The 13,028-nt window shown below is 37.6% G+C and overlaps 1 protein-coding gene across 4 annotated transcripts; it reads right to left on the reverse strand.

Annotated features, from left to right (window-relative positions):
• Positions 1 to 11,580, reverse strand: gdpd2 (glycerophosphodiester phosphodiesterase domain containing 2). 4 transcript variants are annotated; one of them, XM_034137391.1, is made up of 16 exons: positions 11,495 to 11,580; positions 8,573 to 8,799; positions 7,557 to 7,660; positions 7,327 to 7,420; positions 6,977 to 7,036; positions 6,787 to 6,885; positions 6,577 to 6,670; positions 5,870 to 6,015; positions 4,102 to 4,184; positions 3,298 to 3,460; positions 2,987 to 3,193; positions 2,749 to 2,897; positions 1,929 to 2,076; positions 1,682 to 1,764; positions 1,559 to 1,587; positions 1 to 700 (listed from the first exon to the last, which is right to left on the reverse strand). In XM_034137391.1, exons 2-16 carry the CDS (start codon positions 8,648 to 8,650, stop codon positions 627 to 629), a joined length of 1,611 nt encoding a protein of 536 aa, XP_033993282.1. In that variant the 5' UTR covers positions 8,651 to 8,799; positions 11,495 to 11,580; the 3' UTR covers positions 1 to 626. The 4 variants fall into 4 exon arrangements, with proteins under 4 accessions (XP_033993282.1, XP_033993272.1, XP_033993291.1 ...); XM_034137381.1 differs by having other exon boundaries at positions 11,456 to 11,575; XM_034137400.1 differs by lacking the exon at positions 1,559 to 1,587 and having other exon boundaries at positions 11,456 to 11,575.
• Positions 11,581 to 13,028: the final 1,448 nt, after the last annotated feature.

The following is a 13,028-nucleotide window of genomic DNA, read 5'->3' on the forward strand; positions in this document are numbered from 1 at the left end:
TTTGTCATGATGCAACGCTTTTAATGTATACCATAACCTTACAGTAACAAAATAAAAATGTATTTGGTGTTTAAAAATAATATATTCATGTTGTTGAGGATTCAATTCTATTTAGATTTTTTTTGTGGTGCTTTTAGTTACACTGCATGAAATGGAAACAACATTTTAAAAAGCGATGTACAGTACATACAATTCATTCAGTTGTGACAACATGAAATACATTTTGTTAGAAAATGGAACAGCATCAACAGAGAAAAACGTCTTGACATAAAGTGCCAATAGGAAATCAAGTGCAGATCTTCAGTACAATTGCAATCATACAATCTGAAAGAAACGTTTTGAGGAGAACATTTTGAGTAGAACAGAAAAATCTTCAAAACCCAGTTGACCCGCTAGAGTTAGAAACTAAAAACTAAAACCGCCATCCAAATATCAGCATACAGTGCTGATATTTGGTCAACATCTTATAAACTCTGATTTTCTTTTCTTTTTAATGGCTTCAGAACTCTATGTAAAGTTGGTCACATTAACTTGCTTTCTTCCTGATATAGCACTAAACTATGCTGGTGGTGCAGGCCAGGATGTAGGTCAGTTTAGGGGCTGAATCTCCTGCTGGCGTCAGGGATCTACCTGGTGGGCAAGAAGGGCGACAGTTCTTTCTCGTTCCAGGCCAAAGTATTGGGACTTTGCTTCTCTGCTCCTGTGAGGGGTCACAAAAATACCGTTTTAAACACATCCATTTCAGTGAAGTAGCTGGCCCCATTTTCTAATATTTTAAGTACCACATTTATATTTGGTAATGATAATGTAATGTTACGTAGTTTCCATTATCCATTTTAATTTGTTGCAGTTCCTACAAAACTAAGTCCATCAATTTTTGTCAACGGATTTTTTATCCATCAACTCTGCAATTGTAAATGTTTGTAAATGATGCAATTAGGTAAAAAACAACCTGGCAATCCAAAATGTGTAATGATCGCCTAACAGATCTATTAAGCTTCAGTATATAATTGATATACATTTAATTGAGTCAATGTCACACCTTACAACCCTGTCCACTACCTTACTTAAAAAAATTATCTCAAAATAACAGTAAAGACTCACTTTTTTTATTGCCAGTAACATTTTTCTCATTGTAAAAATATTTCATAGCTTTTAATTTGTAATATTTTGTACCTCTTTTAAAACAAGTGTAATAGCAATATTGATTTATGGATAGCAATGGTATTTGGGGAAGGCCCACATTTTTCAATGTTAATACTCTCAACTACAGTGGTTCTAGTTACATATATGCAAACTAGAGCTGAAACAGTTAGTTGGTTAATAAGTTCGTCCATCACCAGATCTTTTAATTTTTTTTTATTTTACATAATAATGAAGTGAAAATATTTGAGTTTTAGACTACAACATTGAAGATGTTGCTCAGGGTTTTCTAAAAAGGTTGATAAACATTAATAAACTTAATTTTGAAAAAGATCTGGTGATTGATGAATAATGAAAACAATCATTGATTACAGCCCTAATGTTAATATTCTTTTTTAATCTAATCATACATTACCTTGTCTGTGACTGAAACAGTTTGTTTTCCTGGTAGAAACAGTGAGGTGGATAAGTCAATCTATTATAGACATTTTTCATACAGCAGACCCACATGTGTACAACAAACCTCTGTTCCACTTACCATTGCAAGATGTAGAGTCCAATCATTATAAAAATAGATACAATGTCCACTGTAATCCATATTATTTTGTACGTAAGAGGCGCCTGAAACACACAAACAAGCCCATAAGATCAAGGCCCATTACATGTTTTGGAAAACACTTGAATAAACTTGTTGGATCTAAAACAAAATAGTGAAATAAACCGAAAGGTAGGTAAGTGAATCATGTGCTACTGTACGTGTATTATTATGTATTAGGCCTACTCACCATGACCCAGTTTGGCTGCTCCATGTCTTTTAGGAGGTGGCAGGAGTTGGTGGTAACAGAGCTGGCCCCCGCACACCACAGCAGAGAGAACAGCCAACGCTCATTAACCACCCACAGGTTCACCGTAATGTTCTTGCCCCGAGTCTCCCTGTCAGATATAAACACAGCGTTTTAAATGTAGAACTTTGCTCCGATTACAGTGTAAGTAAATGAAAAGATAAATATATTGGAAGACAGGAAAAGCAGGACAGCATGTGTTTGCAGGTCTGTATATGTATGTGTGTCTCTGTAAAGTATAATTTATGGGTGCATGTATGTGCATGCAAATGAGGCTATTTATTACGCTCCTGTGGGCCTTGTCTTTACTTCCTTTTTGGTCAATGTATTCGCTGTCAAAATGTTCTTATAACATCATGTTTGCATTTCTATAAATACAAATATCAATAGCAAATAGAAATCAACATTACATCGTTTTTATTCTTGCATAAAAGGTGAGACAACTACAAAAAGTTCTGTACACTTAACATGGATTCGTTTTATGAAGAAGACATAAATGAAGCCTGTCACATTACGTTACATGTAAGTTATTTCAGCACTTGAAAGGCATTGCATTCCTTAGTAATCTTTTCAAGGATTGTTTTCTCATCTATAGAATTTGTTTTGTATCCTTTTCCCTGGAGGCCAATCCTGTGTCTTTTTATTGAGTGCCAGCACAGTGTCTCGGCCTGCTACACATACTTTTAATAACACACTACTGTGCAGTCCTGGCATTAGCACATAGACGATATGAGTGTATGTAGTTCCATATGTATTTCTTTACCTGATTTCATTTGGACTGAACTTGCTGTATTTCAAATTAAGGTGGTTCCCCTCTTCGTTAACCATCTCACTTTCGTTGTTATAGTACTGGATGAAGCCTGGAGCAGTCTTATTTACATATTCTCTTCCAACTTGAGGAAGCCAGAGGATCTATAAAAAGAAATACACAACAACTTAACAAAATATGCAATATCATTAAATATTTCAAATTCCATCAGATGCATCAGAATTAGACCTACCAGGCTTGGGTCAATGCCAGATCTCAAGATGGTGTCGACTGTGGCTACTGTGTCATTTTCCTGGTTTGGACTGGAAAGGTCAAATATCACTGAGATGTTGTGCTGCTTGGCGAGGTCGAGGAGCTGACGTAAGGAGGGTATGGTCTGATTCCTCGCCGTTTCCCTCTCCTCTTCTGACAGCTTGGACACTGACTCGAAAGGATCTGTCTGGAAAGTCAGAGCGCACTTCCTGTAACTGTTGCATGATACCACATCAACCTTTAAAAGTGAGTGTGAGGACAAGCATGTGTCAAAGCACGGCCAGCCCTTACCTTTATGAACCATTCGCCTGCATTCAGACTCTGCAGTTCCTCCCAGGTCAGGTCGGCGCTCTGGTTGAAGTCCTTGTTGGGGAACTTGTCTTTAACATTTGTTGTTCTCCGCAGGAACTCAGACTGATCATGGTCATGCATCAAGAATGGCATTCTATCTTTACTATTGTAGAAAAACAAATTAAAAAAGCATCTGTGAGGCCGAAACAATCCCAATTTTAAAGGTAAAGTAATTCATGACCCTCTTTGACCTCTGTGGGCAACTAAGACACTCTTGAAAGAACATTTCATTGAGCAACACAAAGCAACATAGATCTGTCATTTGAATTGATCAACAACCAGATAGAAGCTGATCAAATGATAAATGTCATGCTACTATAATATGTAATATTAGCATCTATTGCTATCTATTAACACCACAATCCCCAATTGGTTTATGGTCTATGGTTTTTAAGTCTCCATATTTGCATTTTGGCTATCTCAATAAGTACAATTATACACTGAACAAGACTTTTTCAGGCAACTGAAATGTTAGAATTACATTTTATGAAAGTTAACGAGGGACATCCAAACTGGACAACATAGCTATGATAAAATACTGTAAAGCCAGTATTTATTTCAGCAAAGAGAAGCCTGCTATACTTTTGTCTGATCATTGTTTTCAAAATAAATACAAATATTTTCAGTCGTATGTCAGCTTTATAATTGAAAATTGTATTTGTGCAGTGAAAGAAAAGGTAAACTAACAGTAGCGAACACTCAGTGGTGCTTTGGATCTGTAGAAATCACTGAAATTCATCGTACCTGAGCTGTATGTCTGTCTCGAAGGCTATGACGCCGCACGAGATGCTCTCGTTGAACGACATGATGGTGTTCTCCGGGGCCATCTGAACACAGGGAGGACAGATGGGTGAGAGACATTCATGGGCTTAAGCTAAAAAATACCCTAAAGCTAACCTCACTTTCACAGTATTAAATTCAGCTTATTGACAGTGACACAAGAGCACAAAAACTAACAGGGACAGAATTGCACAGCATATGGGGCTCTCACATGATTGGACATGTACTCACAGCTGAGCCAATCATATCATTTTTTTGTAAGTCACAACATATCAGTTCTCACACTAGAACTCCCAATTGCCACAGGACAGAAGAAAATCTATATATCTTCCGTCACAAACTGAAATCCTAACTGTTTTGCTTGTACCTTTGTTACATTTAACAAACACACACAAAAAAATGTCAGTAAAATAATTTAGCCCATTTGAAACTAATGCACTACCACTTCAATGGATTGGCTTTTTCGTAGGGAATGTGTGTGCATTTTTCTTGTTGTATCTTTATGGTTTATTGCACTTTTTGTAAGTCGCTTTGAATAAAAGCGTCAGCTAAATGACATATATTTGTGGGGGAAACTTCTGTAGCAATTGGAGACAGGATTCAGAGAGACACGAGGAGAGCTGGAGCTTTGATGTCAAACACTGAGGGTTTATTTGGAGCTTCGGCCGGAGCATTCACAAGACATGTCACGGGCCACGAGTTGACCACACGGTAGAGATGCCACAATCAATTCTGAAGAACCCTCCTGTAGCTCCAGGTTTTAACTAGTTCAGAGTGTAATAATCAACATTCTTCAATAGATAGACTAAACAGCTGAGGACACTGAATCACATTTGTTGTTGCGTATGGCTCGAGGTCATCTACACCCCGAGAAGGATGTGTTCCAGGTGTCCCACAACAATAACTATCTCTGACCGAGAGTTGCCCGGTCATAAACTGGTAACATCAACAATATGCTAGGGCAGCCCCTCCTTAAGGGAGATAGCATGCTGCCCAAGGCTGGGCATCTGCGTCAGAGGGCGAGGGAGGACACGCAGGGCAAATTATTCCCTGACAATATTGTAATGTAAACTCAATATAATATATAGTTATAGTTGGAGAATAAATGACAAATTGATGTTCTATGGGTGTTATGTAGCAGATATGTTTTGGCTTGGAGCCTTGACTTCCTATCTTATCTCTCTAAGCAAGAAAGTGAGAAGCGTATTTCTCTGAATGTCAAATTATTCCTTTAAATTATCACTAAACTGCTCTCCTCTGACTACACACACAATATTTATAACTGGGATGGCAGCTCGTTCCAACAAGATTATTGTTGCTAAACTGCCTGATCCGTCCACATTTATTGTAAGAGAGCAATTTCAAAGGCTCAAGATATTTTGACAGTCCTCCATATCCTCTTCAGGGATTTAGAAGATCAAAGGTCAGATAAAACGGTTGTTTTTTCCCTCGTCCACCAAACGGGTAAATACTCATGAGGATTTAGCTGATGAATAGTTTCCAAAATAACTGTTGATGGATGATTCTATAGGTTACTTGAAGTATTCATGTTTTATGTATTTATCGAGTTTGATGTACCTTTGTCTGTGTGTGTTATTTGTTTTACCTGGCTGCGAGACACATTTCCCCTGAAGGACAATACATTTAGAGTTGAAAAACAAGTTGAAAAGAATTGCACACAATGTGATCATGTGTACGTTTTGGGTGTTGTCAAGTAAAACAGGATGCTCACCATCGGTGCTCCGCGGTGACCAATCAGCTTTGGTTTTTCAGGTAATTCAGCCTGCTTTATCAGACAAGGAGACTGGATGATCAGGGGACACAGGAAGATGGCTGCTGACAGCACCACAAATACTGCTCCAATCAGGAACTTGGACCCTGGTGAGAACAAAAGTAAAACAATAAGGCTTTCATTTTGAGTTGTTTACACACCAAGACAGAGAACTGGTACAAAATCCCTTTGAAAGTGTGAGTAAATAACAAGCAATGTTTGTTCTGTGGGAGTGTAATGAATATCGTGCTGTTCCAGTCCGTGTTTCCTATTGTTCCTTGCATGTATTGACCTTTATATATACAGTCTATGGTATTGACACATGAATGTTTCTGTACATATTTTACAAAAACACCCTAAGAAGAGAAATTAGTAGTGACAGCTTTGTTGAAATACACATCTGTGTTTCCCTCGCTGAGTTTCATGAAAATTAATGGGTAAGATTTGGGGACACAACTCCATAATTAAGGGTGTTGCCAGTTGTGATACAGATATGTATATATGTGTCCTCTGTCCTTTATATAATACATTTTGATTCACTCTTTCTATCAACCTATAATGTATCTCAAAATTGGCTCTTTCAAAATATGTGTGTTTGGCCATTTTTGTGTTGATGAAGGAACACTTTGTCTTGATTCTTGTTATTTTATGTAACGTCTGAGACATACAGTTTTCTTTGGCTGCATGAATGCCCTTGAAGACGAACGAGGACAGCAGCGTCAGCGCCCCAACAGCACCAAACTGCAAGAAAGGAGCTGTGGCCTGCAGAGAGGCCGACGTGCACATCAAAAACTTGCTGTACAATGACAACTAAGTTAAAAACAACAACAGACATTTACACTTTGACATTATATTATTCCCTTACACACTTTCTGTACCTGAAGTGAAAGAGGAACAGTTGGCCATTCTTCTGACCACTTCCAAGAAATTCCTGTCAATCCCAACGCCATGAAAATCACACCAAGAAATAACAATATCTGAGAATAGAAAAAAATAAAAAGCATAATAAACAATCTCACCAACCAAAGCATTGTTTAAAAGAAATGGAGATGTACATGTTGTTGATACCTTGTGCAGCCAGTGTAAGTTGAGTGGTTCTCTTAAGGCAACTTGGAAGAATGCAAATAGCTGGAATGAAATATATTAGATTGTAAAATTGTTTATGAAAACAGTTTATGGTACCTTTCCTCTCTAATCATCAGTAGACACTCTACAAAGCTTTTTACTCAACCCACCAAATCCCTTTTGCATGCTTTTATTACATCTGATACAAGGCAATAGCTATTTAATGTTTCCTATTTAGCTTTTATAATCATACCATCTCATGCCAGTATTTACCAGCACTCTGTATTATTCTGCAACCACTGCATCACAGTACCACAGTATTTCAACATCACAGCTTTATTCTATATTCTCACCAGCAGCAGAACGCAGTAGCTGGTCATCACTGCGGAAATGATGATGAGCACCATGAACCAGTTCACCCATAGTTTCAGATTTTGGAAGCCCTGCCTGAGAACAAAAGAGGGCAGCGCAGGGTTAGCAGGATAAAGGTCACCGATAAAGAAAAGAAAAGAAAAGAGAGGACTCTGGGCTTTTGAGCTAGATTCCATGTGGGCTATTTGTTTGTTTGTTGGTGATCACTCACCAGTTCACATCTTCTCGGTCATTATAAGTAACCAGACAGATGTACATCCAGCACAGGCAGAGCAGGGACACCAGAGCCACATATGATAGCCAACAGCATGCATGCTAACATGAAAAGAACAGGTGAAATATTATTCATTTTCACACTTCTAAGCTATTTGGTCGTTAATATAATAACATCTTTTGTATGCTGTTTGTGATCAGAATAATGTATGAGGGAATTTGATCTGAGAAGACAATGGAACAATTCCAACATTTTTTAATGATTGCTCTCTCGCCCTTCAATCTCGTGACAACTTCACACAAACAGGTCCTTTATGCTCCTTCACCATCAACAACACACCTCTACCCTCTCATTCTCGTAAATTAAAGTCCCCAACATCCTCCTCCCACTTTTAATCCTGTTCCAGATTTAAAAAAATAAAAAACCTGTTTGGGCCTGCAAGTTTTCTTCTTTTTGTTGCCACATATGTTTCCTTGCCCTCATGACATCCCTGTCTCCTAGGCTGCACCAAGTTCCTTCTATCTCAAGTCTCCGCTGGTTGACTGTCAGCTATTTGTTTCAGATTTTATCTTATCCTTTCATTACATTTGGTTTGTTCATGTAGTTTGTATGCTTGTATGAAATCATTTTCTATCATAAAGTGTCTTGGAGAATTTAGAGAGGTGCTTTACAAATAAAAAACATTATTATTACTATTATTATTATTTTACAAAGTCCATCTTTTGTAAGCTTTCTGTAAACAAGGGTATCAAAACGTTGGCAATATTTCTGAATTCAGTCTGGTGGAATGTTAATCCCTGATTACAGGGATTTGTTTGGAGTTACGCCCAATGAAGGAACAAAAAAACCTGAAGAAGGAAAAAGGTAAAGTGATTTTGGTCAATTATTTTATAACCATCACATACATACAGTATAAGGCAGTGGCAAAGGAATGATGAACATCTATGATTCAAACTTCCATATGGTCATTTAATAACTTAAATATAAACATAAATATGGCTGGAAATACTCACTTTTTTGAGCTTACTTTTCCAGTGGCAGCTATATACGACCCTGCAGCACACTTTGCTACAGCTTTCGTTTTGAGGCATCACGTCTCCTCCTCATTCACAGTGTAGGAGGTACAGATCCTGTTCACTCTGGACACCTGATTCATGCAGCCTGAAGAAGGATGGAGGAGCCCAGATAGCGCTTTCTGTGGATACCGAGAAGAGGCCCGAACTCATTCACTTCTCCGAACCTATGAAGTGTAAAGGAGGGAGAAAAAGACGACTGTGACAGAAAGCAAATGAGGGGAGGGGGTATTAAGGCGATCCCTGCTCAATAACCCTCACAATAGAACCAGTGTGCAAAATGGGGTATCACCACTGGCAGCACTTACAATAGCCAACACCATGGGGTATTGAGTAGTGCAAAGACTGGCCAGTGAGTGAAGTCACACTATTGGAGGCTTTGCAGCACAAACAGCCACAGTGACAGGCACATCCATGCACACAGAGAGAGGGCGGAGGAAACAAACAGTGCTAGTAAAGAACAAACTGGTTTTTAACGGACAAAGTGAAGAGAAACCTATTTGGAACTGGATAATGATTTTAGAAGGAGTAGATTTGGATGATGCCATGCTAAGATACAATAGCCAAGATACCTCAACTTGTTGGGGCAGATCATTTCACAGTTGTGCCAGGTTTCGTTCCCCCCTTTAGGCCCGACGTGGGTGATTATACATGTTATTTGTCACAATAATACAGGCATATTGAGCAATAAAGGTTTCTGTTGTGAAGAGGTTTCACACGACTAACTGTTTCTTGTTGGACTTGATTTTGGCGGTGGGTTTTTCCCACAGTCAAAGCCTTCAGGGTATTGAGCAAGTGAAAGCTAGGGCATATATAGAAAAAGCAGGTAAACGAGGTCTGTCTATTGAGGAATGAGCTTCTGCTAAATAATTAGGAGATTCAAACCTAATTTGTGCATGTTTGGACAGATCCACAGGTGTAAATGCTGCTGGCATGAAACATAAAACACCTTTTCTAAAGCAGACTTCATTTACAGTACAAGGAAGTTATTAAACCTGAGCTCAATGTTGAGTAAAACTATAGTATGTGAGATCAAGCCCACTGTGACAAAAGAAACTGAAATACAAATGTCTCACTTACAATCAAAGCACCATGAAATTCTTCTTTACAGTTGAGTTCCTTACAACATGTTTTCATGACCCTGCCAAAGACACTAGCTGGAAGCCATCCCTGTTTAATATTTCAATATATTAATTCTCACTCTTATTAACCAACTCATACATAAGCACACTTAATACATGCTTCAAATGATGAGTCTATATCTTAATACAATAGATACGTCTACATAAACAGCACATTGTGGTACCTGCATTGTGAAGCAGATTAAACGATAACAAGGAGACACACCTTCTTAATCTACTCTGCCACTTTAATCTGGTTGGCAATGTTAACTGTAATTAGTCACAAAACTCTAGGGTGTTAATCAAAGCAATGAAGAATGATGAGAGATTACATGTCCAAACAGATTTGTTATAATACAAAGTACAAGATAAAACCCATCAATAGTCACTGTCACTCTTCCCTATGCGTACCATCATGCACTTCAGCTGAACTTCCTCTTGAAACAAGTCCTGTTTCTCTTTTGAAGCCAGGAAAAGGCTAGTCACTGTGACCTTTTTACCTGTGCTAGACTATGGTGATTTGATCTACATGAATGCACCTGCCCATTGCCTGGAAAGGTTAGATGCCGCCTATCACAGTGCTCTGAGATTTGTTACTAACTGTAAAGCACTTACTCATCACTGTACCCTGTATGCCAAGGCAGGTCTGCCTTCACTTACTGTTCGGAGGCTCAGTCATTGGTACATATTCATATATAAAGCCATGCTGGGTAAACTACCGACTTATATATGCTCTTTGATCTCACAGAGAGTGGCAAGTAGCTATTGCCTGAGATCCCAGGATGTGTTCTTATTACATGTGCCAAGTGCTAGGACTGTTTTAGGTACTAAAGCTTTTATGTGCGCTGCTCCTCTAGCTTGGAACACTATGCAAAAAACATTGAAACTGAGCATTTTGATTCCCTTGCATCATTTTAAAGCACGGCTGGATGAAATGTTATTGGATACCTGTCACTGTGAATAGGTTGCTAATTTATACCCCTGTAATTATGTTGTATGATGTCCTTTTTGTTTTCTGTTGTTTTTATGTGTAACCAATGTACCGCAGGTCTCCCTTGAAAAAGAGATCGTTGATTTCAATGGGATTTTTTAACCTGGTTAAATAAAGGCTACAATACCTGTCTTTTAATTGTATTCAGTGTTGTAAAAATGTACAATGTAATGTAATGGGTTTTTTTCAACTGACTTGGAGTTTATCATTTGATATAGTCCTGTTTACCCCATTATTTCCCTGTAAGCTTCTAACAGGTACAAATGTGCAGCAGTTGGGTATTCAGGCTGCCTTTTGATTTGTTTTCCTATATTTATTGCTTTTTTCTTTGCATTTAGTTTGCTGTGTTTATGATGTTTAGCAAAGAGTGAATGGTGTCAATACCAAGTTGTGATCTTGAGCAATTAAATAAAAAATGGCTAAAATGTTTACAATAAAAAAAAGCATGCCATACTGTATTATTAATATATGTAAATGAGGATGTAAAATGATTCAAAACTTCATAGTGGTTTACATGTGACAAGACAGATACCCTCAGCTTTAAGCCAAAATGTCCTTGCAGAAATTGCGATGATGTACCTTTCTACTTTAATCTTTTTAATCCTTTGCATCAAGGGCACAAAATCCCAAAGAATGAAAAGAATTCAGGAATTCAATCATACCGGTGTTATTAAAGCATCTGCAGAATCCACCAAATCAAAAGAGACTCACCATAAATTGCACTGCTTTGTTAAATTCCTTCGTACTCACTCTCTCCGTGGGAAAAGCACTCTGACTGCTTCCACTCTACTTCTCCTGCATCCTTTCCACTTTGTGAGTCGCAGAGTGAATGTGAATGGTACCACATGAATGGGTGTGAGGACAAAGGGGTGTAGCCTTAACGGAGAGGGAGGATCCAAACAGTTCCACTAGGTATAGGCTTTAATGTAAACTCACTAAACCTGTATCTCTCTACACTCTCTGAGAATACTTCTGCTCCACAGGATCCTCATTAACGATTAAAGCCCTTAAAAATGACTGAAATGTATTTTACGACACCAAATATTGCTTTTGTCCAATTAGCCTTGTGTTGAAAAGACCCACATGATATATTCTAATTTGTTAATGTCATTCTTATGTTTCTCTAAATATTCCGAGGGATATGATTTAAATGTTGTTTAATTATTAACATTTTTCTGTCTTTCTTTCCTTATGTATCCCAACGGCTTTTTTACTCCAATAGTCAGACTTTAAAACCTTACTCAATAATCACAGTGAACTTTCGAATCAAATAAAACAAGATAAATACATATTGTACTTCAAAATGTTTTAAAACAAAGACCCGCTAAATGTCTTAGGCACACTCAAACCCCTGCATGCCTTTGATGCAAGCTCTGCTGGCACTGGCACGTGAGTTTAGAGTTTAAATAAATTGTTGATTAACTTCCTTTCATCTAATCTCATCTCTCTTTTTTAAATTTCCTTCACAAACTAGAGTCAACATAGAAAAGTAACTAAGTAAACTATACTAAGTATTCCTAGATGTAAGAAGGCATGCTATGCTGCAGTCCTAGTATTTTCATAAATGTGTACCTTGCAAATCTACTTCATAAATTCTGCTGCATAAAGCTCCATCACCAACATCCTGAGAACATACATGTGTCAACCAATCAGTCTTCACTTTGAAATGAAGTAGATGCAACAGCGATGTAATTAAAGAATATTACATGTATGCAGGCATATTAGGCTATTATGTGATCATGCCAAATCACACTCAACTTAGAACCTGAGCTGTATTCTGTTGTCAGCTGATGATGAAAAATTGTGTAAATGAGAGATTGCATCAAATAATAATCTAAGATACGCGTCAGATATTAAAATTGTGTGATTATATGAGGAAAGCTGCATGAAATGTATCTGAAGAAGTTGAATGTTCAATGGTTGCTGTGAGACAAAAAACATTTTTGGCAATTTTTCCCTGTCTTTGTGACGATCAAAATAAACAGTTTGAAGTACTCAAACTTTCTAAACAAGATTCAATTTGACTTGAACTAATGTGGTGCTCTAACATGTTTCACTTCATGCTCATAAATATTTTTGCTGACGACCTTGCAGACAAATCCTTAAATGAAGGAGTCACATATATGTACTATAAAATAACTATTCATGTGTACACTGCACTGTCATTTTTATTATTGTACTTTATACCTGTATTATTTTACATTAGCTTGTTTTATTTATATTTTTTGTCTTCTCTTTTTAAAAATTATTTTTGAATGTCATTTTATGATGTAATTCCGCTACA

Source organism: Trematomus bernacchii, unplaced genomic scaffold (genome assembly GCF_902827165.1).
Source record: "Trematomus bernacchii unplaced genomic scaffold, fTreBer1.1, whole genome shotgun sequence".
Classification (NCBI taxonomy): domain Eukaryota; kingdom Metazoa; phylum Chordata; class Actinopteri; order Perciformes; family Nototheniidae; genus Trematomus; species Trematomus bernacchii.